The following is a 27,459-nucleotide window of genomic DNA, read 5'->3' as shown; positions in this document are numbered from 1 at the left end:
CGAATTCACGTCTACCATGCCACGAGATCTCCAGACGCGCGTTAATGCATTGAAATCATTTGCGCCAGACGCTCTATTCACATTTGGTGTTAACGCAATGCAGCATAAGAGGTCTTAAAGGCTCGTAAAATTGCTGGTATTTTCTGTCTAGCTTTCGCAACGCATACTGCACTTATATATATTTTATAATTGTTTAATTCTTTTTTTTTTTTTTTTTTTTTTTTAGATGTGTGCATATTTGGTTAAAACCGATTCCCTATTTTCATTTCCGAAACTTTTTTTGGTTGGTCAGATCGATTGTGCAATCAATTTTCAAACTAAAAGTGACAGCTCGCTCAGTGCGTGATTCCTGTACTTGGATGCTTACCTGTGACTGTCTCTAAGGATGACATCACCTGCTCCACATCGTTCTTCGTGGTTGAATCTGGCACAGCTCTGCTTAGAATGGATCCGATCAATGGGCTGCATCTTCGTTTCGAAAGGCAATTCAATTTTGCCAGAGCGCACGTCAGCTCCGGTCTTGCGATTTGTCTGCTTCGATATCTGCGATATGGGATGCGCAAAAGGTTTTGTGCACAAGGTAAAAATTTGGTCTGATGTGACTCCTGTGCTCCAGAAATTCCACCGCTCACCTTTGTCTGTTCGAGACACAGTCATTGAAGAAATTCGTTGCCATCTTGAGTTGGGCGTAATTGAGAGAGTGGATGTTTTGCCGTGGGTCTCCCCGAAAGTCAGGGCTATTCGTATGTTTGTGGACCTGCGAGAGCCCAACAAGGCTGTAGTTATGGATCGCTACCCTCTACCACACATCGAAGAAATGTTGTCTTTGTTAAGAGGCGCGACTGTATTTTCCACTATCGATTTGGCAAGTGCTTACTTTCAGTTACCGTTACATGAGAGCCGTGATCTGACCTCCTTCATTACTCACAAAGGACTTTTCAGATTTTGTCGGGGCCCGTTTGGCCTTGTTTCAGCACCCTCCGCTTTTCAGAAAATGTTGGCGACAGTTTTATGAGGACTTCTGAATGTGGCCAATTACCTATCTGATTACCTCAGATTTCGTCTTGTCTGAAGACGCACAGCAATGCTTTAATGCTGTAAAGGAATTGCTCATCCATAGCCCTGCACTTTCATTATTCGATCCAAATTTGCCTACAGTGGTATCTACAGATGCCTTTAACTACGTTCTGGGCGCTGTTCTTGCTCAAGTTCATGAGGATAAAACGAAACTTAATTTCGTTTTTGCATTGCAGACCTTGTCAGCAGCTGAACGCAAGAACTCGACCATTGAAAAGGAAGCACTTGCTTGTGTTTGGGCCGTTGAAAAGTGGTGAACTTACTTGTGGGGCCACAAATTCTTCCTGCGCATGGACCACCAAGCCTTAACTGTGCTTCTCTCATCCAAAGGAACGCACCAGGATGCGCATTGCACGCTGGGCAGCGCGGTTACTGTGCTTCAATTGTGACATGATTTACAGGCCTAGGGCTCTGAATAAAAAGGCCGACTGTCTTTCTCACCTGCTGTTGCCTGCTTCGGAAGAAGACTGTTTGGAAGCTGAACCTTTATAGCGTTTCTGTCTCTTGCGATGTCTGCTTTGTCGCCAGCTGAGTATGCATCTGCTTCTGTGTCATGCTCTGAACTGAGTGCATTACGCGCACAAATAGCTCATGGTTGGCCTTCTTCAACTTCTGTGGATATTATTCTACGTCCCTACTTTCAACTATGTGATGAACTGAGTGTTCAGCAAGATTATGTGTTCAGAAGGTCACGTCTTGTTGTACCTGTTGCGCTACGGCACACATTGGTGAAGTTAGCTCATGAAGGTCACCAGGGTATTGTGCACACTAAACAGCGGCTTCGTGAACTGTACTGTTGGACTGGCATTGATTGTTTGGTTAGCATATCCAAGCCTGTCAAATGTGTCTTTCTTCTGACAAAACTGCTAACACCTTCGCTGCGCCACTGCAGCCAGTGCGTTTTCCGTCTGTACCATTGGAAAAGATAGCTATTGATGTGGTGGGTTCATTTGAAACCGCTGAGTGGGACTGCCATTATGCGCTGACATTTGATCGACTATCACAGTAAATGGCATGAAGTCGCTTTCACCCCCATAATGGGACCCAATTCACATCAGTAGAGTTAGCAAAATTGCTGGAAAAGAGAGACATTCAGCACATACGTACTTCGTTGTACCATCCTGATGCCAATGGAGCTGTAGAACGTTTCCATCGTGTGTTGAAAAGCTGTATTCAGTCTGCTGTTCTGGAAGCGAAGCCGTGGAAATCTACAGTCTTGGAATTTCTCCAAGTGTATTGTGCTGCTCCCCATTCTGCTACTGGACTTTCCCCGTTTGAGCTGCTTCATGGCAGAAAGATGCGAACGCGTCTCAATGTTCTTCCTCCTCCCACCACAAGTCAGGATGCTCCGGCGCTGCTTTAGTGAGATTCTTTAAAGCGAAAGAAAATTAAAGCATACACTGACTCCAGACGTGCAGTTCGCACTCCAGATTTTAAAGTGGGGGACTGGGTGCGTATTCCAACTCATGTTCCGAAAGCACATCCAAAGTTTACCAACCCTTGTCAAATTGTACGTAAATTGGGTGCGTGTACTTATCTGTTATCTGACGGAAAGAACTGGCATGCTTCTCACCTGGCTCGTTCTGTTACACCTATTTCGGAGGCAATTGACACAGGTGATGTGGACTTGTCATTTCAGCATCTTTCTTCGTCTCCTCCTCCAGAGATCCAAACTCCTGAAGCTCTTCAAAGGGTGTCTTTCCGGTTGAGACGACCTCCAAGTTGGCTGGAAGACTATGTCACTAAGTCACCTTGCATTGCATGATTATGATGGATGCGTAATTTATTAAGTCAGCTTACGATTGATTTTATATGAATGCTACGTCTAATAAATCTTGTGAAGATTAATTTTGTTCTTTGATCTGGTTACAAGTGTTATATAACAAGTGAATGCTTTAGTAACTTTGTGGTTGTGTTCCTTTTTTTGTTGTTGTTCCTAAATATAGGGGTAGGTAGGTTGCTTTAAGTGATGGGGGGATATGTTGTGTTCTTTTGTGCATATTGGCCAGTAGGTGGAAATAGAGGTTCATGATATATGTTTAGTTGAATATCGAAGACTGAGGGAGCATTCCAGCTGCTACTGCATGTGCGGTACCATTCTGCTATTTAATTTGGTTAAATAAAGAATCTTGATTTTCGAATGCCTCCTCGTTGCTTCATACAAGGAATATAACACATAATTTATACACAATTTACGTGAGGTTCACCCAGTTTGCATGGAGATATTTCCACATAGCATTTTTTTTTTACTTCTTATTTACTCATCACTTGTAACAAAACAGTTAATCTGAACATCCCCTGTATAGTATTAACTTTTAAAGATCTCATTAATTGACTAAATTGATAGCTGTCCTGTTGTGTTACATTTTGTAGGGATATACCGGTTGACCGTCCATCAATCGGAACCGGTTTTTGCTATTTTTTTTGGGGGGCCGATTTTCCCGGAAGTGCACCCGTGTGCACAGACTACATTGTAATCATTCACTATCATGTAATTTGTGAGGAAGTATTTCGAAATCTGTGCGCAGGACACGGGCAGCCGTTTAGCACTGAAAGTGCAGAGCTACACATCTGAGGCACAGATAGCAGGAAGCGAACACATCTATATATTTTTTTTTACTTGAGAGAATAGTTATTTATTTTTCATCGGCTCAAGTAAAAAAATATAGATGTGAATCATTACCTTATTTTTTTTTAATTGGATGAATGAAACATTTTGCATCTTTGTTTTATTTGCACCAACATTAATTGTTTTGAACATTTTGGAATAATGTATTTATATAGCATACTTTTATTTATTTTTTACCAAATTTAAAAACTAAAACAAATACTGAATGCTGATTAAGAAACATCTTATTGAATGTGTGTTGATTGTGTTGTTTGGACTGTAGAACTATGCAGTTATTTCCTTTAATTTCACAAGGTTACAGTTAATCTTTTAATTTAAGGCCAGTTCTATGTAGTTTCAACCCAATTCAAAAACAAAAGCTAAATGCTGATATCTGTACCATCTATGTTTGTATTGAATGTAGGCTACTGTGCAGTTAGATGGTTTTCAGATGGTTACAGTTAATGTTTTCAATAACTAAAAGCTATTTTGGCCTATTAAATACCAAATAAACATCTTGAAAAAGAAATCCATGAAAAATCATGATTGTGCATCCCTAACATTTTGTACTCCATTTCAAAATATTTTTGTTAGAATTTAACTATTCGTTGCTGATCTTATTGTTAACAGTTCATTCATTTTGTATTTAGCGATTTATTAGTTTTTTTGGACTTTGGAATCTGTAATCAAAATGTCATTACTTGCTTAATGCAGAAGTAAAGTTGGTCAAAACTTCAGTTTCATGGACTCTGTTTAAAAAAGGTCCATGGAGAAGTTATTTGTAAACTCAATTAATAAACTATATGCAAACTGTGCGCATGTATTTTCTAATTACTTACATGTATAATTGTTCTTCAAGTTAATTTGCCATCAGTAATATTTTGAAGCATTGATTAATGTCAATTAAATTTGACTTAAGCAACATGATAGAGGACTGTTACATTGCATTGTGTTCTATTTTCTGTATTTGTTTTCAGTGCCAACATTGGGATGGAGTGGTGTTCACCGTTTCACTTCCATTAAGCTCATTTACAGGACAGATATGATCAGGTGATCTGAGGGGAGAGACGTCCATCTGTCAGTACCGTTTCTCTGGGTGAGAGTAAAGATGAACCGTTATACAACACTCAAGCAACTGGGTGATGGGACCTACGGCAGTGTTCTGATGGGGAAAAGCAATGAGTCTGGAGAGCTAGTGGCCATCAAGAGGTGCGTCAAACCATTAGGCTTTGTTCAAAACCAAAAGCATCTTTCTTGCTTCTCAATCCATCAATGCCTTAGGCTAATTGTCACTTTGACTTCACACTTTCTAAAGAAACTTAGGCTTCCAAGGCAGAATAATTCCTGATTATACTGCACAAACTCATATAAGCTTTATAATGCTTAGCAGTTAAAATAATCATGCAGTCTAAAAAAAAAAAAAAAACTTATTAAACTGCTAATTAATACCTTAAACTGCTTTTCAGACACCAAACTGAATGGTTGTTGGATATCATAGGTAATTAAGCATACATCTGTGTTTTAATTACATTAACTTATAACACATTCTAGGGATGGCACGGTTCACAAAAAAAAAAAAAAAAAAACGTTCGGTTCACCACACGCGGTTCGGCACACGCTGGGAAAGCATCTCTAATATGGTTTACTATAAATATCACGTAAAGCAAACGGTTCAGCAAATATATGTTTCTGTTTATGAATGTGCATTCTGGCTTCCCAGACATTACAACAATAGCGATGGAAAAAAACAATTCTGGTCAAACCATTCACTTTTGTTCAATGCCAATATGCTGTATGCTGGAAAATGAGCAGTCATTTATTCCATCTTCACCCGGGTGCTGATAGTGCATGCGCACAGATGAGACCTGAACATCACACGTTAATGTGTTTAAACTCATTTAAGCTTTGTCAGTTTAAACATTTAAAGGCCGTGTTGCAAAGTAAATTTTTTAACGAATATGTGCAATTTTCTTGTTGGTAATAAACATTTAAACTGTTATCCATCGATTTTATGTTGTTGGGTATCACAAAACGGAATATAATACAAAAAAAATAGGTACTATCTTACAGCGGTCTCCTTTCCCCCAAAATGCATTGCATCACGTCACGTTGGGGAGAGAATTTATCAAAGCCGCCTTGAGAGCATTGAGAGTGACTAGAGAGACGAGAGTATTCAGATAGCGCAGAACACAGATTATAGATAAATAGATAAATACATATATATATATATAAATACATATATATATATATATATATATATATATATATATATATATATATATATATATATATATATATATAGATATATATATATATAGATAGATAGATAGATAGATAGATAGATAGACTAGATACAGTATATAGATAGATAGACAGACAGATAGAGAGAGAGATAGTGACCCAAAGGCACTCACTTCCCTACAGCACAAGCTTTCTAACGCAGTTTACATGGGACGGCACCAACACAAGCACCTGCCAAACACAGCGACACACACGCGGCAACGTTTGCAACAACATTTTTACCGGAGGACGAGATAAACGCTTAGAAACGTCCATATAGCTAGCATGATTCCTTCTATTTCTAAATGACAAAGACAAAGTTTATCAGTTCTATGACACTATGACAAAGGTTACCGGTACTTATCTGAACTAACGTGATGATCACTGACACTAGATATAAAGAAAATGTTGATTTTTCACTCGGTGCTATTCAATGACAGTAATATATAAATAAAATTTTATATATATATATATATGTGTGTGTGTGTGTGTGTGTGTGTGTGTGTGTCGTTATTGTGCACTGCTGCTCGTAAACTAGCTCCAGTGCTCATTGCTGCGATGCTAAATGATAGCAACTCACCAGGACACTTCACCAACTCTCCACTCATTCTCCTCGGACCATGCATTACAGGCTTTGACGGACATCAGTTCTTGACAATTCCTCATTTGCCCTCTCACGTCTGGCTCGATCGAAATTACACAGCTGCGGCATCATACATGTTTGCTCTCGCCACCTCTTCCTCATCCCAGTCAGTCGCTATAGTTCTGATGCTGCGTTCCAGGCAGGTTTTTGAGCTCGTAATCACTATTTCATACCACTACTAACGACTTTGTACCATTCCAGGCAAGTTACGCCAAACTTTCTGAGCGCAAGTAATTGTAACTAGATTATTTATTTTATTGTAAATCGTTTTTTCAACGTGTACTACTTGCATAAACACTGCATCCGTAGGCAGTATTATTCGTATGGGCTGTCATCGTTGTTTCGCGTGCTGTGTGACCTCGGAACTCAGAGTGCATCGATCTAGTATGAGACACGAGTTCACGGGTGGTAAGTCACGGATTTGATTGCCGTTCCAGTGCACTTTCATGGGTTTAAGGTTGGAAAAACACGGGTTACGGGTTGCCTGGAACGCTGCATCAAACTAGACTGAGGCTACCTTTCCTCGACCTCTCCCCAACATGACGTCATCACCGAGTTGCGTAAAAAAACCGTTAATACCTATGTGGCGGCGGAGGCGTGGTTCAGCGAGGTCTGCGACGGGAGAGAGAGTGAGGAGACAAGCGGTGGTAAGTGGCTCAAGTGAGAAACAAGTAACACCGTTGCAGTGATTGGCGTGGGGAATCGGCATTTAAGCCGCCCGCGAACCGGCAGAGACAGAGAGAGCTGAGGACTCGTGGGAGGAAGCAGCAGACGTGCGGGAGAGACCGTAACCCAGAATAGTGTTCAGTGAACGTGATTGATGCGCATGTGGCGCGAGTTTTGTTTTCTTTTTGAGCTAATAAATATTCCCACGAGCCTCAGAACGCCGACTCAGTTCTCCTTCCTTCTCAGCTGATCTTGAGCTTAATATCGCTACACTGGTGCCGAAACCCGGGAGGGAAGGAGAATCACCCCGCAATGCAGACTCCGCCAGGAACATCGGGATCGCCGTTTGCGGAGATCATCACGTCGCTTGCAGGCCTCCACCAAGAACACCACCAGGCCCTGCTGGACTTGCGGGCCGACCACGATCGCCGTTTCCAGGCGATGATGCAGGCCCAGCAGGAGGACCGCGAGCTGTTCCGGAGCTTGCTGGACCGTGAGGTTCGGACGCGGCCGGCAAGCCCCAGTGCCGGCCCCGCTGCCCACATGCCTCTCACGAAGATGGCGCCAACCGACGATCCGGAGGCGTTCCTGGACTTGTTTGAGAGGACGGCCGAGGCATGTGGGTGGCCATCAGACAGCTGGCCGGTCCGGCTGATCCCACTGCTGTCAGGAGAGGCCCAGAAGGCGGCCCAACAACTGCCCGTCCCGAACCTCATGGTGTATGCCGACCTAAAAAGAGCTATTCTCCAAAGGGTCGGCCTCAGCCCCGAGCCGCATCGTCAGCGCTTCCGGTCGCTGGACCTGGCCGAAGCGGGCCGGCCCTTTGTCCTGGCCCAGCAGCTCCGGGACTCATGCCGCAAATGGCTGTTGGCCGGAGGAAGCGACGCCGAGAGTATCATCAACACGGTGGTACTGGAGCAGTTCGTCTCCCGTCTCCCGAAAAAGACTGCTCAGTGGGTCCAGAGCCACCGGCCGGCGTCGCTGGATCTGGCCATCCAACTGGCGGAGGACCAGCTGGCGGCTTGTTCCGGGGTCGGCGAACCCCTTCCAGCTATCTCTCTCTCTCTCTCTTCCCCTACATTTCTCTCTTCCCCTACCCCAAAGTCTGTTCCTTCTCCTAGGACCCTTTGAGGTCACACAGCGGATAGGGGATCTCAATTATGAAGTAGTACGAACGGATCGGGGCAACGCGCGCCAAATTTACCACCTCAACCTCCTCAAAAAATGGAGTGCGGAGGCGTCAGTGCTGTTAGCGACGGCAGTGAGCGGAGAGGAGGATCTCGGGCCAGAAGCGTTTGTCAAAGAGAAATCCCTCGCCCTGGCCCCAGGGGGGGATCACCTCTCGCCCTCGCAGCTCACTGACATCGGGCGGTTGCAGTCCGAATTTGCCGACGTGTTTTCGCCTCTGCCGGGTCGTACTAATTTGATTCAGCAACATATTGAGACCGAGCCGGGCGTGGTGGTTCGCAGCCGGCCATATAGATTACCTGAACACAAAAAAAAGGTAGTTCAGGCGGAATTAGAAGCTATGCTAGGGATGGGAGTAATCGAGGAGTCCCACATATGCTGCATATGCCGCGGCCTATCTGGATGATATTATCATCTATAGTGGAGACTGGCAGCGGCATATGGAGCATGTGAGGGCCGTACTTGGGGCGCTGAGACGGGCGGGGCTAACGGCCAATCCGAAGAAGTGCGCAGTTGGGCGGGTGGAGGTAAGGTATCTGGGCTTCCACTTGGGTCACGGGCAGGTGCGTCCCCAAATTGACAAGACGGCAGCGATTGCAGCCTGCCCCAGGCCCAAGACCAAAAAGGAGGTGAGGCAGTTCCTGGGGCTGGCGGGATATTACAGGAGGTTTATCCCTGACTATTCGGACCTCACCAGCCCGCTGACTGACCTCACTAAAAAGGGGGTACCAGATACGGTCCAGTGGACGGAGCGGTGCCAACAGGCTTTCACCCGGGTTAAGGGTGCCCTGTGTGGCTGACCGCTCCTGCACTCTCCTAATTTTTCTGTCCCCTTTTTTTTGCAGACTGACGCGTCGGACAGGGGGCTGGGCGCAGTCCTGTCCCAGGAGGTGGAGGGGGTGGACCGGCCGGTGCTGTACATTAGTCGAAAGCTCTCAAAGAGAGAGACTAAGTACAGCACCATAGAAAAGGAGTGTTTGGCCATCAGGTGGGCGGTTCTCACCCTTCGCTATTACCTCCTGGGGCGGGAGTTCACCCTCTGCTCGGACCATGCGCCCCTCCAGTGGCTCCACCGCATGAAGGATACCAACGCGCGAATCACTCGTTGGTATCTGGCTCTGCAGCCGTTTAAGTTCAAGGTGATTCACAGGCCGGGGGCGCAGATGGCTGTGGCCGACTTCCTCTCCAGGAATGGGGGGCTGCAGGCCGGATGGCTCCCCGGCCTGAGTCGGGCGGTGGGGGTATGTGGCGGCGGAGGCGTGGTTCAGCGAGGTCTGCGACGGGAGAGAGAGTGAGGAGACGAGCGGTGGTAAGTGGCTCAAGTGAGAAACAAGTAACACCTGCTTCTCGTTGCAGTGATTGGCGTGGGGAATCGGCATTTAAGTCTCCCGCGAACCGGCAGAGACAGAGAGAGCTGAGGACTCGTGGGAGGAAGCAGCAGACGTGCGGGAGAGACCGTAACCCAGAATAGTGTTCAGTGAACGTGATTGATGCGCATGTGGCACGAGTTTTGTTTTCTTTTTGAGCTAATAAATATTCCCACGAGCCTCAGAAACGGCGACTCCGTTCTCCTTCCTTCTCAGCTGATCTTGAGCTTAATATCGCTACAACCAAAAACTTAAAAAATAGGTATTTAAGACCATTTTTGAGACATTTTAAAAATGATATACATATCTTGAGTGATTTATGTACCCATTAATCGAAAGTGGTGTTTAACCTGCAACATGGCCTTTAAGAGCCAGAGGAGGCGAGCTCGCACGTGCAGTGGGAAAATTTGTGAGTGTGCTTATCCGAAGTGCGCCTCAGAACGCATGCAAAAATTAAGCTCTCTCTGAAGTATTGTGTTTAAATGGATAAATTCACATAAAAATTATGTCAAAATGCCCGTCTTGGTGAAGCAGACCTAGCCGGCTGAACGTAGGCCTACTGTATCAGTGTATTCTCTTAAAGTGACATTTATATTAATCGAACAGCAACAACAAAGAAATCACTCACTAAAGAATAATCTTTAAAACATAGTCTAATATGCAATGCTGTTTTACATTTAATTACTTTATTCAATTTCTGTACCTAAAAACTAATGCTAGACCTCCCTAAAAAAACTGAAAATCATTGTTTTTTTATTTTTTGTATCTTTACTCTTTTGTATTAGTTTGTGCTGTTGCTTGTAGTTGGATAGAATATTCATTTTTTGTTTTTATTAGAAAGTATAGTTTTTCCATAAACAGCACATACCGAACTGTACCGAAACTGTTACTCTAAAACCGCGAAACAAACCAAACCATGAAAAAGTTGAACCATGCCACCCATAACACATTCACAGTTGCATGTCATTTAACTTTTGAAACTTTTATCAAAATGTTATAACTTCCTCTGCCACTAAAGCCTCTTTTTATTCTCACTGACACATCAAGCACCTCACATCTCACCTCACTCCCTTCACATCGGATAAATTACTAGTGCAAAACATAATTTTTCTCGTTGAAGATGATTTTTTTCTACTTAGAAATCAGATTATGCAAAGAAAATGGGAACAACTTCAGGAGAATATTAGATGTAATGTACCTATTCTGAAGAGAGATTAGCAGATTGCCTTTAAGGGAAAGAAGACTCTTACTCTGTTTAGTAATGAAAACCATGTCAGTGGTATGGTTTACAGTAATTGTGCTTGTGTTTTTCCTCCTGAAGTGCCTAATATTTTTCAGCCTTTTGGGTTTGTATGTTTTACCCTAAGAGTATCTATCTTACTCAAACACTTGACATTAGTATCTGACACAAATTGAATGACGGATACATACTATTAATAGCTGCAGATATGGACAACTCTAGTTAGTTAGTTTGCTGTCGGCTGCAGTCTGTGCGGTGTGTTGAGCGCACCTTTTTGGCCCGACGTTGCCAACTCGAGGTGACAACACTGTTGGCTTTTGTTACTGCTAGTTCTTTGAAGTCTGCTTGGTGTGTACCAACCTTTACATATTGTTGCTCTTTTGTTCGTTTGTTTGCTTCTTTTGTGCTCATTTGTAAGTCGCTTTGGATAAAAGTGTCTGCAAAATTATAAATGGTTAAATGCAAATGTAAATGTAGGAAAAGACGAGGGCTGCTCAAGTATAGAAACTAGGGATGTCAGAATGTCGTTTAAATTAACAATCAATTAATCGATTAATCGTTAACCTTAATACTGCAAAATGCGTATATTGCAGTGGCACAGTCACCGGCATGACATGATGTGCAAAAGCCACACACGCACACACGCAGACACACACACACACACACACACACACACACACACACACACATAACGCTTTCTCACTTGAATTAAAAGGGGTTTTTGTCTTAATAAAATTCTAGTAGCATTATTATAAAATGAATAGATATGATTAAGATCATTTCAGTCTTCTATCCCACACGGAGACCGCTGAACGCGCCTCTTTAAATGGTTTTGTGGTGCTCGTTGTTCTTTTTCAAAACACAATTGCAATGTTTTCAACTGACATTATGGCATTTTAAAATAAAATTATCCCAAACATAACTGCGTGTGGCTGTGCTGCACAATAAGTGAACAGCTTCCATCAGCGCTGCAGCAAAACACACTGTTGTTCACATCTTTTTATGTGATTATTATGACCAGTACTTAATTTGATCCTGCTGGATTCTGTTCTGGAAAATGTCAGACTTAGAAGTTTTGCATTCCGGTAGGCCTATTTGTTTAAAAAAATCCAGCATGCAGTCCATTAGATAGTGACAAAGCGTGCAGACGAAGACAAGCGAGCGCGGGTTTGGCTAAATTTATTTGGAGGTAATTGCTCATGTCTCATTTGGCACAAATCCAAATATTTCCATATTCACAATGTATTTGAATGTTAAACTATTATTTATAATGTAACCTAGGCATGTACTTTACACACATTTGCATATCAACATAAAAGATCATCCTCTTCATATGAGCAAAAACGTCCTTCGCATAACAGCAGAGTGAACCAGTATACTACGTTCTATTTAAACTGACTAGTGTAACCTTTTACATGTTTAGTTTTTATTTGGTTTTTATTTTGATAATGAACAGACTGCGATGTAAGTTTGAATTGCTGGAATACATGTGCACCAGGCTCTGGCACGATCGAAACAGCTGAGACATTAAAAAAAAAAAAATTACACAGAAGTGTTTACTTTCATTTGTGCACACTTACAATAAACACAGAAGATTTGTGCTCTTGTAAAATAAAGCAAACAAACAGTCACAGCGCCTATTAATTGCTGTTTTGATTCCAGCAATTATTTATTTACAAATTGTAAGCTCTGATTGTGACAAGTGTCGTATAAAAGCTTTGTTTATTAGATGAATAATAGGTTAACTGGAAAATGTTAGATTGCGACCATGTCTCTGGGGTGCCATTCGAGGCTATAGCTTTCATTTATGTGGCTTTGTTCTGGTTTGCCAGTTGGTCACGAATTTCCACAAATTCAATAACATTTTAGGCATTGTTTCTTTTCCTAAATCCTCACCCTCTAACACTCTAATTGTACAGGTTTATTTTATTATCTTTCACTTTTAATCACTTTTAATCATTTTTTTTAAATCCATGAATTAAGAATTAAATCGATTAATTTTTTCCCTTATTTCAGTTGAATCATGGGTTACTTAGGGAACAAAATTAATGAAACATGGACAGGTTTCACAAATTAATAAGTCGTAGGAATTAATTAACAAGTTATTAGGATAGCCTTTCTGTCCTGTGTCCCGCAGGCCACAGCCCTGCAAAGCGCATTTGCACCATATAACTATACATAATAGTCAAGTCAAGTCACCTTTATTTATATAGCTCTTTAAACAAAATACATTGCGTCAAAGCAACTGAACAACATTCATTAGGAAAACAGTGTATCAATAATGCAAAATGACAGTTAAAGACAGTTCATCATTGAAGTTAGTGATGTCATATCTGTTCAGTTTAAATACTGTCTGTGCAATTATTTGCAATCAAGTCAATGATATTGCTGTAGATGAAGTGACCCCAATGAAGCACGCCAGAGGGGACGGCGGAAAGGAACCGAAACTCCATCGGTGACAGAATGGAGAAAAAAACCTTGGGAGAAACCAGGCTCAGTTGGGGGGCCAGTTCTCCTCTGACCAGAGGAAACCAGCAGTTCAATTCCAGGCTGCAGCAAAGTGAGATTGTGCAGAAGAATCATCTGTTTCTTGTGGTCTTGTCCTGGTGGTCGTCTGAGACAAGGTCTTTACAGGGGATCTGTATCTGGGGCTCTAGTTGTCCTGGTCTCCGCTGTCTTTCAGGGATGTAGAAGTCCTTTCTAGGTGCTGATCCAACATCTGGTCTGGATACGTACTGGATCTGGGTGACTGCAGTTACCCTCTGATCTGGATACAGACTGGATCTGGTGGCTACGGTGACCTCGAAATAAGAGAGAAACAGACTAATATTAGCGTAGATGCCATTCTTCTAATGATGTAGCAAGTGCATCGGGTGTTATGGGAAGTGTTCCCGGTTCTGGTTTACCTAATTAATGCAGCCTAAAATCCTTTAATGGATTTGGATATTAAAAGCATATTAGTATGTTATGTGTAAGCCAGGTTAAAAAGATGGGTCTTTAATCTAGATTTAAACTGCAAGAGTGTATCTGCCTCCCGAACAATGTTAGGTAGGTTATTCCAGAGTTTAGGCACCAAATAGGAAAAGGATCTGCCGCCCGCAGTTGATTTTGATATTCTAGGTATTATCAAATTGCCTGAGTTTTGAGAATGTAGCGGACGTAGAGGATTATAATATAAAAGGAGCTCATTCAAATACTGAGGTGCTAAACCATTCAGGGCTTTGTAAGTAATAAGCAATATTTTAAAATCTATACGATGTTTGATAGGGAGCCAGTGCAGTGTTGACAGGACCGGGCTAATATGCTAAAATAATAAATGCATAGAATGCAATGCATACATCAAAAATAAACATTTAATTAGTACCCATTGTTTCTCTGTCTGTACTTGACAGTAAAGTTGACAGATGAATTAATTGCATTTAAGTGCCATTCCATTGGGGTTTTAAATAAAGCATTTTCTGAGATGCACATTAAACACATAAAACGTTAATTTAATTGATCTTTTAATTATTGAAAAAACTATTATTATTTTTTTTTCTTTAAAAGAGTAGTTGGCTTAGTACGTTCTGCTGAACAATAGTAATACATCTCTGGCAAATACTTGACTTTAATCTAAACCGGACTTTTATTTTGACGGGTTGACGTTCCTTTACAGTTCTGTGTATGTGATGTGACGTTAGTTTTACTCAAATCAAAAAGTCAAATGCTCATGAAGTGATTGTCAGAGCAGTTCTGGAGATGTTGTTCATGTGTTCATATCCTTATTTAGTGAGACAGCAGACGCTGTAAAAAAATAATTGCGAAAGAACCTGATGTGAGATTTAAAATAAATTAAAAGAAGCTTCGAGGCAGAGGAATTTGCCTCGATTATTTTTTGTAATCGAGTTACTCGAGGAATCGTTTCAGCCCTAAACTGTTCCTCAGGGGGTCTATAGTCTGATGGGATACTGTAGCTGGTGGCTGAATGGTTACAATTTTATCTCTAATAGTATCGATTTTAGAAGTAAAGTAGCTCATAAAGTCATTACTGCTGTGATGTTGGGAAATGTCAACACTTGTTGAGGCTTTATTTTTTTGTTAATTTAGCCACTGTATTGAATAAATACCTGGGGTTATGTTTGTTTTCTTCTAAAAGAGAAGAAAAGTAATCGGATCTAGCAGTTTTTAATGCTTTTCTGTAGGATAGGTTACTTTCCTGCCAAGCAATACGAAATACCTCTAGTTTTGTTTTCCTCCAGCTGCGCTCCATTTTCGGTCTGCTCTCTTTAGGGTGCGAGTGTGCTCATTATACCATGGTGTCATACTGGTTTCCTTAACCTTCATAAAGGAGCAACTGTATTTAAAATGCTAGAAAAGAGAGAGTCCATAGTTTCTGTTACATCATCAAGTTGTTCTGAGGTTTTGGATATGCTAAGGAATTCGGATACATCAGGAAGATAACTTAAAAAGCAGTCTGTTTTGGTAGAAGTGATGGTTCTACCATACTTGTAACAAGAAGTAGAATTGTCAATTTTGGCTATATGAAGTTTGCACAAAACTAAATAAGGATCTGAGATCATCACTTGGCTGCATAATTTCAACACTATCAACATCAATTCCATGTGACAGTATTAAATCTAGAGTATTAAATCTAGAGTATGCTTTCGACAATGAGTAGGTCCTGAAACGTGTTTTCTAACCCCAATAGAGTTCAGTTCATGTCTATAAATGCTTAATAATAGTTAATAATTATAATATGCCTAATAATTAACAGTAGGGGTGGGCGATATGGAAACAAAATATATCACAATTTATTTTAGACATATCACGATTCATGATTTTATCAAAATTCTTTGTCATGTTGGTTTTACTATTTTGCAAGTTGTCTGAGTATTACAGCCAAACTAATTTCCCTATTACAAAGACAAAGCCTTTCAAGGTAAAAAAAAAAAGAAAAGAATGGCAGATATTTAGGCCAAAGAGGGTGGAGATAAAAAATGTTGTTCTTATTTTTTAAAAACAAAGATAAAAGAATGACAAAAAAAAAAAAAAAAACATTACAACTACACAAAATAAAAAGGTGATTTATTTTCAGGTACAATAGGTGTATGATTTTTAAAGCAACTGTATTAACTTTATTCAGTCAAGAGCAGTGAGTGGTTTTTCTTTTTGTGTTTTGTTGTTTTATTAACGTTAAAGGAACAGTTCAGCCAAAAATAAAAATTGTCAATTGTGTCATAGTGTTTTATTTTTATATCACCATTTACTCACTTAGAAGTGGTTTTAAACCTGAATGGGTTTCTTTTTCTTCTGAACATAAATGCTATTTTGAGGAATGTGGAAAACCAAACAGTTCCTGGTCCAAAGTGATTTTGATACTATTTTTTGCTATGATCATCTGTTTGGTTACACACATTCTTCAAAATATCTTCTTTTGTGTTCAGCACAAGAAAGAAATTAATACAGCTTTGGGACAACGTGACCGTGAGTAAATAATGACAGAAATGAAATTTTAGGGTGATCTATCCCTTAACAGTAATGACAGTAGGCTGCATGTTTAATAGGCCTGCTGTAACATTATGAAGTGATGAGAATATTTTTTACACAAAGAAAACAAAAATAACAACTTAATTCAACAGTTGCTCTCTTCTTTGTCTCTCCAAATCAGTATAGCACCATTTTGGCAAATCTGAGTGCTATTTGATTTGCCAAAATGGTGCTACGCTGATTTGGAGAGACAGAGGAGAGGAATTGTTAAAGTCATTATTTTTTATTTCTTTGTGTACAAGAAGTACTGTCGTTGCTTCATAATGTTAGGGTTGAATCACTGATGACAGATGGACTATTTTGATGATGCTGTTCATACTTTCCTGGACCTTGACATTCTTATTTATTTGGCAGTCTATGGGACAGTCTCAAGCCTACGGGTTTTCATCCAAAATATATTAAATTGTGTTCCCGTTTGGAACGACATGGGGGTAATTATTTTTGGATGGAGTAACCCTTTAAGACCGTCACACATCTAATATACAGACACTTATATGTTTTTCTCTCAACTGTTTACTTTCATTTTAGACATAACCAACTGAGTCTACATGTAAACCTTGAGTGTTTTGACGGTATTAGCGCAAAAGATAACTTAGTTCAATAATCAGATGCTGTTTGACAGGCTTTAGCGCATGCACTTTGGTAGTATGAGGTGCTCAGAAAATTCACAAGTCAGACCAGCGCACGAATGAAACATGTGAAAGCACATAAACTGCTGTGAATACACGTGTCGTTGTACAGTATATGACGGAGGCGCCAGAACTGCAGCTGATAGAATGTGTGCTGTAGCATGATACTACGATATTTCTTCAAAAGCAGATCATGGAGACATTTTTATTGTCCACGATCAAAAATCGTCATATTGCACACACTTAATTAACAGGAATATTTTACCACACAAATGCCACATGGAGAATTCTGTGATCAGTGATGATGCTGATATTGTGTTTATTGTGATTAAATTATGATTGTTGAATCAACTGTGAGACTGTAAGACTGATTCATAGTGCTATATTAAAGTTAACTATGTAAGTAATATTAATATTAGCATTGTTCTATAACATGGAGGTAGATTCTGATGATTGACTGGTTTATTTGAGCAGTTTGTTGGCAATGAAACCATGGAGATATAATGATCATTGTGTTTCTCACAGAATGAAGAGGAAGTTCTACTCTTGGGAGGAGTGCATGAATTTAAGGGAGGTCAAGGTATGATCTCAGAGGATGATTGAAGCTTTCATTAATTCCTTAAAAACTAAAAAAAAAAAATTGTCATCAGACATTTAGGATTTACACTGTGCTCTAACCACAATGCGACAACATTATTAAATTAATAAAAATATGTACATATTTACAGATACAGTCTTTGTCATGACATCCACTTGTTTGTACACCATTCACAGTTTGGCCGTTCTTCTTTGCTTCATTTCCTTACTTTCAAACTATGATTTGTCATTGGGTACATAGTTTTTTATTTTTTATTATTCTTGCTCCCAGCCGTGATGTTGCCGAAATAGAATGTTTTGCGTGTCAAATATTGTTGTCGCAGCTGGTTAAGATACGGTGTAAAAGGACACAGGCACAACTGTAAAATCTGGGGGTTCATAGTGTTTCTACTGGTATTCTTCATTTTTATGTTTCAGTCACTGAAGAAACTGAATCATGCTAATGTGGTGAAGTTAAAGGAGGTGATACGAGAGAATGACCACTTGTACTTTGTCTTTGAATACATGAAAGAAAACCTCTACCAGCTCATGAAAGACAGGTATGAAGAAATTCCATATTCCATCTGCTATTTCATATTTATTAAGGCCCCATGATGCATAATATACAAAGGAAATGAATAGTTCAATACTATCTATGGAAGCCAATGGTGACCTGAAACTCTTTGTTTAACCACAAGAAAGAAACTCAAAACATTTCCAACTATCCCTTGAAGTCAAACTTAACCTTGGTTAAAACATTTTGAAATGGTTGTCTCTGTGCTTGATAAATGGCACTTTTTGACAGCTGTGCTGATTCTCTGTCTCCAGAACCAAATTGTTCCCAGAGTCAGTCGTCAGGAATATAAGCTTTCAGATATTGCAGGGACTATCATTTATTCATAAACATGGTAGGTCACAGGGCTGTCATATTTGTGTCCAACAAACTAGAACAACTGAGTCTGAGTCCTGTATCAAATGTCTCAGGGCCTACTACAGACTGAATCTTGGGACTATTTTTGCTGAAGACTCAGTTGTTCTTGTATCTGTGTGGTGACAGGATGTGTGAGTATCTCAGCTGCTGCCAAAATGTTTAAATCCCAAAAAACCTGAAATTCCCATGTCTTCCCTTCAGACCCATTGTATTATGAGCAGTTAAAGGGTTCATATCATGTTTATTAAAATATTTTTCCCCTCTGAAGTTCACTGATTATGTTAGTGTCTTCGAGCCTTCCATATCAGTGCCTCACGGTAGGCAAAATAATTAGGGATCTTATAAAAAAAATTTATAAAATCTTTCAATTTTAGTTACTCCTTTCTAAAGGATAATTCACCTTGCACGACAAATGCTAATCTATGTCTGACACTTTTGTCTGTATTTGTCGCATACCCCTTTGGCATCTGTTGCTGGTTGGCAATTGTTCATGTTCATGTTCAGTTGCCATTCATTTGAGTCATGGAATGTCTGAGAAGTGACGTAATTTAATCTGGTGATATTTGCCATTGGTTGGTGCTGTTGATGGGGTGTGAATTAGCCTTACTGTTGATATTTATCAGAAAAAATATTTGGAAGAACAGGTGCTATTCGCATCCAGAAACAACATTTTGACAACCTTTGATCACATTTTACATAATGTTTTTAAAATATTGGTAATATATTTATTTAGATTTTGTTCTTGTACAAACAAATACAAAAATTAGGGGAAAAAAATATTAATATTAGAAAAATTATTAAATGTCATGGGTGTATATTTACTAGTGGTGGGCATAGATTAATTTTTTAATCTAGATTAATCTCACTGTGATCTTGAAATTAATCTAGATTAATCTAGATTAAAATGGGTCATTTGAATTCTGCTGAAGGCATTCAGAATATGTATGCTACCCAAATAAAACATTGACAAAAAGTAAGTCTTTGAGAAGGGGTTTATCAAGCTAGGTGGTGCATTAGATCAGGGGCTCATCTCCTGTTTCCAAAATGCATTACAAACTGCTTGAGAAAGCAGTAAACTAATTCCACATTGCACAAGGTGCAAACAACCTTCTGCTGTTTAACACATACTCCGTTCTATGATTGTTTACGTACTGAGTAGCGGACTGCAAACGCGTCCTGTGTGAAAGCACATCGAGTCCATGCTGCACCACATACGACAACCACATGGACAGCATACACACTGCAGACGGAATATGTGTTAAACAGGCGTGAGTCTTGTTGAGGTTTCCATTGGGAAGGCTTCAGCTGCATCCATGTTAGCACGTCACGTTTGATGTGGTAATATCACAGTAGTCATACACACAGTTTCGAAGACTCGTTCTCGCCCCCTACAGTGCAATTGGTTAGGTATACATCCACGCTAAAATATCAAGGTGAAAGTCATCACAGCTTGCTTAGTATAGACCCAGCTCCCAACCCAACTTTGAGAATAGATTAACGGCGATATTTTTTTTATCGCCCGATAAGAGTCTCCCATTAACGCAGCACATTAACACCGATAATGGCCCACCACTAATATTTACCAAGTAGTTCACTATTACAAAATTAAAAATTTCACCTGAGATTTAAAACTAAACTACTCTCTAAATATATATGATGATATATTGTAATGTTTAGGTTTTGTTTATTATTTGTTATTTATTTATTTATTTATTTATTTATTTGTGTGTTATCAAATATTTGAGCCTGGGAAGTTTCTGAAATTTGGTTGATTTGACTCGAAATAACCCAAATGTTTTTATTTTAATTTTTTTTGTTTATTTTTATTATTTTTTTGTACTAAGAATGGTGTTTTGAGTCCTGCAAGTTGAAGTATGTTTTCATGGTACAATGACCACTTAAAATAAATCCAATTTATTTTTCCATGATATGATCCCTTCAAAGAAGCTAATGTTTCTTCAGCGGTAGCTTTTTTAACTTATAGCACCTTTTTAAGAGCTTTAATCAATGAGAAAAAGCACTCAGTCTCACACATCTTGTAGGGCTGTACTTTTCTTATCCTCTGTCTCTGTTTCTCTTTTATTTTCTCTTCTGTGTCTTTTTTGTGAAATTCTCTGGCATCAGGGAAAATAAGATGTTTACTGAGAATGAAATAAGGAACATCATGTTTCAAGTTCTCTCTGGTTTGGCATTTGTGCACAAGCATGGTAAGATTTTCTTACACTCATTTGTTTTTCACTAAAGTGTTAAGAAGCTTTATAACAACATTACAAACTTTATTTAGTTCGCTATTACATTTATAATAGTGATATGTGACATGTTTATGAGGTTATTTTTTAGGTTTTATGTTTATAGGTTATCTTACACCCACAGTCAAGGAAGGGAATGAACATTATTGTCCATCACACAAGGTGGTTTAGCTTATGAAGTCAAATTTTTAAATACAAAATTATATATATACAGGTGTTAATTTTGTGTACACAATCCAAGTATATTTGTTACAAACTAAACTTTTTAATGTTTATTTAGGTTTAATGGTGTTATATAGGCTCCATATCTCTGCATTTGCATTAGGTGGAAGCAATAAACATAGAGGCGTTCTTATGTAAATGTTGACATCAGTATCTCTTTGGCTCAATCTTGTAGGATTTTTTCACCGGGATATGAAACCGGAAAATTTGCTATGTATGGGTCCAGAGCTGGTGAAAATTGCTGATTTTGGATTGGCTCGGGAGATCCGCTCTCGACCTCCTTATACAGACTATGTTTCAACAAGATGGTAAGAGTATAAAAACTGTCACTGGAATTATTATTATTATTATTACTATTTATTTATTTATTTTTTATTGTATTTATTTTTGGTGAAAATGTGCATTTTCACAAACTGACAAATGCACAGAAAAAAAAACAGCAAAACATAAAACTATTCTACTACTGTGGAACTAGGTAAATTGTGTACTGAGACATGGCCATAGTATTAGGGGAGGGCAGATAGCATTGTGTAATTTTATAATACAGATCTACCGATTATTTTCTAGTAAAAGAAACACGTATACATGCCAAAAGTAGTAGTACCATTAATCACTTTTCTCTGGTACCAATTCTTCTGTCAGGTATATTATGTTTCAATGAAAAGTCATAAGTGGGATTTCTGCAAAATGAGTTAATTTTTAGTATACTATATATTATATATTGATCAGCTTTGATACTTTAAGAACAGAGTGAATGTGCTAGTGTCTAACTGGCCATGGTATTCCCTACTGTCTGAAATGTGAGCATTTCAAAGTTCTGTCTTATGTGTTTGTGTTAAGGTATCGAGCTCCAGAGGTGTTATTGAGGTCGCCAGTGTATAGCTCACCAATAGACATCTGGGCAGTAGGTTGTATCATAGCTGAACTCTACACGCTTCGACCTCTGTTTCCTGGCAACAGTGAGGTGGATGAGATCTTCAAGATCTGCCAGGTTCTTGGTACAGTAAAGAAGGTATGATCAAATGTGAAGATGAACAACCTGTTTTAGGAAATTTGTAGTGGTCAAGTGATCAACAGCCCAAGGTAGTGTCTATTCAGGAGACTGGAAAAAAAAATTGTTTGTGAGGTATTACATTTTGGGCCTGTAGAAACTGACTTGTAGAACTTTGAAACACCAACAACTTTGTGATACAGGTCAATTTTGAATGAGTTTTTCTAGGTTTATTAGTAACAGTAAGATTAACAGTAATGTTTATTGTGCATTGAATAATGTTAAAACAATTGTGATAACTGAAGAAAAAAAAAACTACTTAGATTAGCCCTTCATTCTGCATTTAAGGTTACTCCCAAAATTAGTCTAGTGTCAAATATTCTCAAATGCTGAAGTGTTACATAAGGCTCACGACTAAACAATACTACAAATACCAAAAAGCATGAACTGATTAACATGCTCTAGCAGTGGAGAACACCCTCTTTACTCCTACACTTGTACCGAATGCATCTTGTCAAGTTGGATAGTAATAGGAAAACAATGCTCCTTTCACCAGATTTGTGGATCCTATGTAATAGGCTCTGTGTCTTTGTATTTCCTGACTTCATCCTTTGACTGATTATGCAGTGACAGAAGAGAATGTTGTCTTTTAGTGGAAAATGCATCTTAAAATAAGTCCTCAAAAAAGAGTCCACATTTTTTTTTTCTGGCAGGTTGGGGTCAGATTTGTCAGATTCGCAACAGGATTTAGGCTTTGACATTCTAATTAATAACTTTTATAGAACTCATGTAGCCCAAATTATGTAGACCACAGTAATAAATTTATAAAATAGAAAAACACATTTACCATTATACATACTGTATATTTGTATTATAATGTAACTAGCTGAAATAATTTACATTAAGTTAATTTTCTTATCATTTATTTATAATTTAATTAAATATGTGATGACTCCATTCCAGACCCCCTGTCCGTTCATTTTAAGTTTTAATATTAACTGGCTTCAGTGCATTTATTTCATCTTTAGCACATTGTTATTTCTGCCTCTGTTAATGTCCACATATCTTTGGCATTTTTCCACACCTAGGTTGAGAGTAATGCAGTGCAAATTGTGGGCTGTTGTTCTATGAATCACTCCAACATGTCATGCACACTGTTCCACCTCATGCAAATGTTTTTTGTCGATTTATTTACAAGACTTCCAAGTACCTTTTGCTCGTCATGCAGGTCATATAATGTGTATCTATAGTCTATTTTTATTTAGATATATAGATACAATTTATGTTTTATATATATATATATATATATATATATATATATATATATATATATATATATATAAAACATAAATTGTATCTATATATCTAAATATATTTATATATATATTAGGTCTGTCACTTTTTATTCGATATTCGAATATGCATTCGAACATGACGTGAAATATGCGTAATCGAACTATAAATAAAATATCCAGTTTTTAAAATGCCATGTGTAGCGCATTTTTTACAGTCTATGATTAGACAGTTTGTTTTTTATTTTATTCTTTGCCATCTTATCCAGTAGAGGACTATATAGAGGAATATATTCAAATACATTGCATGATATTCAATGTCCGTTCAAATTATTTTTTCACAAAAGTGACAGCCCTATATATATATAATATTAGTAGTAGTAGTATTCTTTTTTTTTTTTTTTTTTTTTTTTGCTTAGCGTTCCAGTATGTTGATTTACTATCAATGATGTTCTTTTTAGCTTTCTATTCATCAAAGAATCCTAAACAAAATGTCACAGGTTCCAAAAAATATTAAGCAGCAAAACTGTTTCCAGCACTGGTAATAAATCAATATATTAGAATGATTTCTGAAAGATCTAGATTCTTAAAACACCTAATGAAATTTCTGAATTGCATCACTGAATTACATTATACTTTAAAGTATATTAATTATGTATTATATATGTCTAAATAACCTCTCACACGGAGAAGAATTAAAACTCTTCACATGACTAAGCTAAGTTTCCAAACATCTGAACATAACGAACCAAATGCACATTGACGGATCTTCTTCTGTCTGTTCTGCAAAATGTAAATAAATGTATATTTCTGCAAGCATAAATACTGTGGAAATATAAATATTAATTGTGTCTAGGCAAAGGCATTTCTCCTGGAACAGAGCTAACGTAGTTATAGAGGGTATTCATTTCATACTCTGTGACCGCTTATTTAATTTAAAAATTATAGATTGTATTTAATCTATAAGTTACACATTAAATACATTACAACAAACTGGTAATGTCATAGGCTACTTTCGATTACAGTACATGATACCACTAATTTATACCTGTTGAAACGTAGACAGCACAAAAAAAAAAAAATAATAATAATTAATAATAAAAATTTAAATTATTATTTAAATTATTATTTAAAATTATTTAAATTATTATTTAAAATTATTTAAATTATTATTTAAAATTATTTAAATTATTATTATAAAATTTAAATGTAAAATTATTATTAATCATTATTAGATCTAAAAAAAAGATCTCCATCGCTAGCAAACAATAGCCTTTGCAGATTTGCTTTCAATTGAATGTAGATCCAAAGCCACGTCTTCAACGCTCTTGATGTTCTTACATTTTTTTGTTACAACTCTGAGTGAAACGCTTCAGACGGCTCAGCGCATGCTGCAGGGAACTGAACGAATCATTCAAACTGATTCACAAACCAATGTAGTTTGGAATAAACTGAATCATTTATAACTTGTATTGTATTAAGATAAAGTAACGAGTGGAGCAAAAAACTGACATATGGGCATTATGTAGCAGGCCTTACAGTTTCGAGAGCAATTCGTATTTCTCAACAACACTGTATGGCCTTAAATCCTGACATATGAAGATCTATACGGAAGCAGCTCTATCGATAAATGCATTGTCAGGAGTTCATCAATATTTCATTATATTATCAATATTGTGAGCACTTCTCTACTCCAGGCATTGTTCATATATGAGGGTGAGCTACATGTAACTTTAATAATGAATAGTCTTGATTTGGTTCTTATCTTTTACAGTATTTATTTAGTATCATAGGTAAAATGTGTTTGATAGTACAAGTTATTTTCCCCTGCAGTCAGACTGGCCAGAGGGTTATCAGCTTGCTGCTGCAATGAACTTCCGCTTCCCCCAGTGTGTTCCTACACCACTGAAAACTCTGATCCCCAATGCCACCAATGAGGCTTTAGACCTCATGAGAGATCTTCTCCAGTGGGACCCAAAGAAAAGACCCTCTGCTGCAAAGGTATATATAAATTGTATTGTTTGATAAAAAATTAAGTTTTGGTGTAGAAAGAATTCAGTTTGAGGTCTGACATTTGTTCTTTTGGTTGGTGTGAAAGGCGTCCGCTTTCATATTTTCACTTCGACACCCTCCAAGTTGACCATTATCCGAAGACTATAGAATCATGCCAAATTATTGTCAGATATCACCCACTGAGGTGTCACTTGACTGACAACCCATAAGGACATGTGTGCACAGATGATTTATCTTCACTATTCAAACTATTCATCTGTCTGCAGTGGAGTTTACAAGTTTTACAAAACACATTTATCCGATTACTCAATTAATCGATGGAATTTTTTGTAGAATACTCGATTACTAAAATATTAGATAGCTACAGCCCTAATTCCATTATAAAAAAAATCCTAGCAATATACAAGATGTGGTTACAGCATGTTTCATATGTAACCTTGGTTCCCTGAGTGGGGAAAAAGATGCTGCATAAGTGGCTATAATCCTCATTTTGCTTGGTTTCCTTCATAGCAAATATGTCTATGATAGTATAAGCACATTCTTCTGAGGCATCAGTAAAGCAACACCTCAGTGGGTGGTGCTAGTGCAGTCTGCCAATAAATTTACTTAAAGGGGGGGTGAAATGCTCGTTTTCACTCAATATCCGGCAGAGATATTTTAAGCAGTTTTACTCACCGCTTGCGGTTCCAACACACGATCGTGACCCTTTTTCGTTGGGATTGCATCATCCTTAAGAAATAAACGATACGCAAATCCGTCGTCAAACTGGGCCTTGTTTGTAAAACAAGCATCTTCGAAATGCAGGGAACAAACAAAAACACTTGCACAACTCCGTTGATGCTCTGTAAAAATAAACTCCATCCACTGGTCCCTTAATGCTGTTTTTTTTTTGGTAATCTGTGCAGGGTTGTCTTGCCCTGGCAACCAAAAACACACTTCTTTTGTGACTTTTCACGACGCTCTCGCTCTGATCAGTGAATCGCTCTGTGAAATGTCTGTGCTCAGCCTCGCTATATGGGAGCGCGCGCTCTTCCGGCAGAAGTTCCCTCAGGACCCATATAAGGAAATTCCGCTCCATCTAACGTCATACTCGAAAAAAACTTTCCGAAAATTGTGACAAACCGGAAGGAGTATTTTGGGAACAAAAATACTCCTTCAAACGTACAACTTAATTTTTGAAACTTTGTCCATGTTTAGCATGGGAATCCAACTCTTTAACAGTGTAAAAAACTCAGTATGCATGAAATAGCATTTCAACCCCCCTTTAATTCTGTATAGGCTTCATACAGTTATCACAACAGAGGATTTTTCCATAGCATCAACACATGGTCTCAGGGACCTCAAGGCACCATGTTTAATTAAGTGACGGAGACATTTTCTAAACTCTGTTTCATGAAACAGTGGAATATTGTTCATGTGGACTCCAGTACAGATTGTAATTGTTATGTATATAGCAATCAATGATGTTGAATTATTATAGTAATGCTAATGTACTAATAATTGTTTAGTTCATTTCCACAACAAACATGACCCTTTCGTCCCTTTTTGTGTTATTTCAATTGAGTTCATTTTTGACATCTATATTTTATGTTTGCATAAGTAATTGTTTATAAATATCTTATTAGGCACTCAGATACCCATACTTTCAAGTAGGACAAGTTCTTGGCCCCCTACCCATGACTCCTGATGTACGGAAGGCTCAGATAAAGATGACTCTGCCTAGTGAACCCAGATCAGAGCTGCAGTCTGTCTCAGAACAAGTGCTGCCATCACAGACTAAAGGCCAAAGCAGAAACTCCCATCAGCCACTGCAGCAGATTCTTCTGCCCCAGTCTCTTTCTCAGACAGACCCTCTCGCTCCATACACACAAAAGGTACAAAACCTCCTTCTCAAATGAATGTTGTAATTACCTTTAAAAAACTTGAGATTCCCATATTTTTATGCCACATGATATAACAAA

At 38.5% G+C, this 27,459-nt stretch overlaps 1 protein-coding gene across 10 annotated transcripts in view; it reads left to right on the top strand.

Moving 5' to 3' along the window:
* Nucleotides 1-27,459, top strand: part of mak (male germ cell-associated kinase) — a 52,179-nt gene that overhangs the window by 17,258 nt on the left and 7,462 nt on the right. For 6 of the 10 annotated variants that reach the window (XR_008151011.1, XM_052542374.1, XM_052542373.1 and 3 more), the window contains exons 2-9: nucleotides 4,663-4,894; nucleotides 17,750-17,804; nucleotides 18,239-18,360; nucleotides 20,856-20,938; nucleotides 21,378-21,510; nucleotides 22,043-22,214; nucleotides 25,319-25,486; nucleotides 27,124-27,372. Coding sequence is in view for 9 of the 10 variants with exons in the window: in XM_052542374.1 (XP_052398334.1) it covers nucleotides 4,794-4,894; nucleotides 17,750-17,804; nucleotides 18,239-18,360; nucleotides 20,856-20,938; nucleotides 21,378-21,510; nucleotides 22,043-22,214; nucleotides 25,319-25,486; nucleotides 27,124-27,372 (1,083 nt within the window). In the remaining variant the exon portion in view is untranslated. Of the gene's footprint in view, nucleotides 1-4,662; nucleotides 4,895-17,749; nucleotides 17,805-18,238; nucleotides 18,361-18,628; nucleotides 18,709-20,855; nucleotides 21,143-21,377; nucleotides 21,511-22,042; nucleotides 22,215-25,318; nucleotides 25,487-27,123; nucleotides 27,373-27,459 lie in introns of those variants that run through there. The other 4 variants (XM_052542370.1, XM_052542372.1, XM_052542375.1 and 1 more) reach the window with 4 other exon arrangements.

This window comes from Carassius gibelio, chromosome A24, assembly GCF_023724105.1.
Source record: "Carassius gibelio isolate Cgi1373 ecotype wild population from Czech Republic chromosome A24, carGib1.2-hapl.c, whole genome shotgun sequence".
Lineage (NCBI taxonomy): Eukaryota > Metazoa > Chordata > Actinopteri > Cypriniformes > Cyprinidae > Carassius > Carassius gibelio.
The sequence above is the reverse complement of the archived record's forward strand: the minus strand, read 5'-3'. Positions and strand labels throughout refer to the sequence as shown.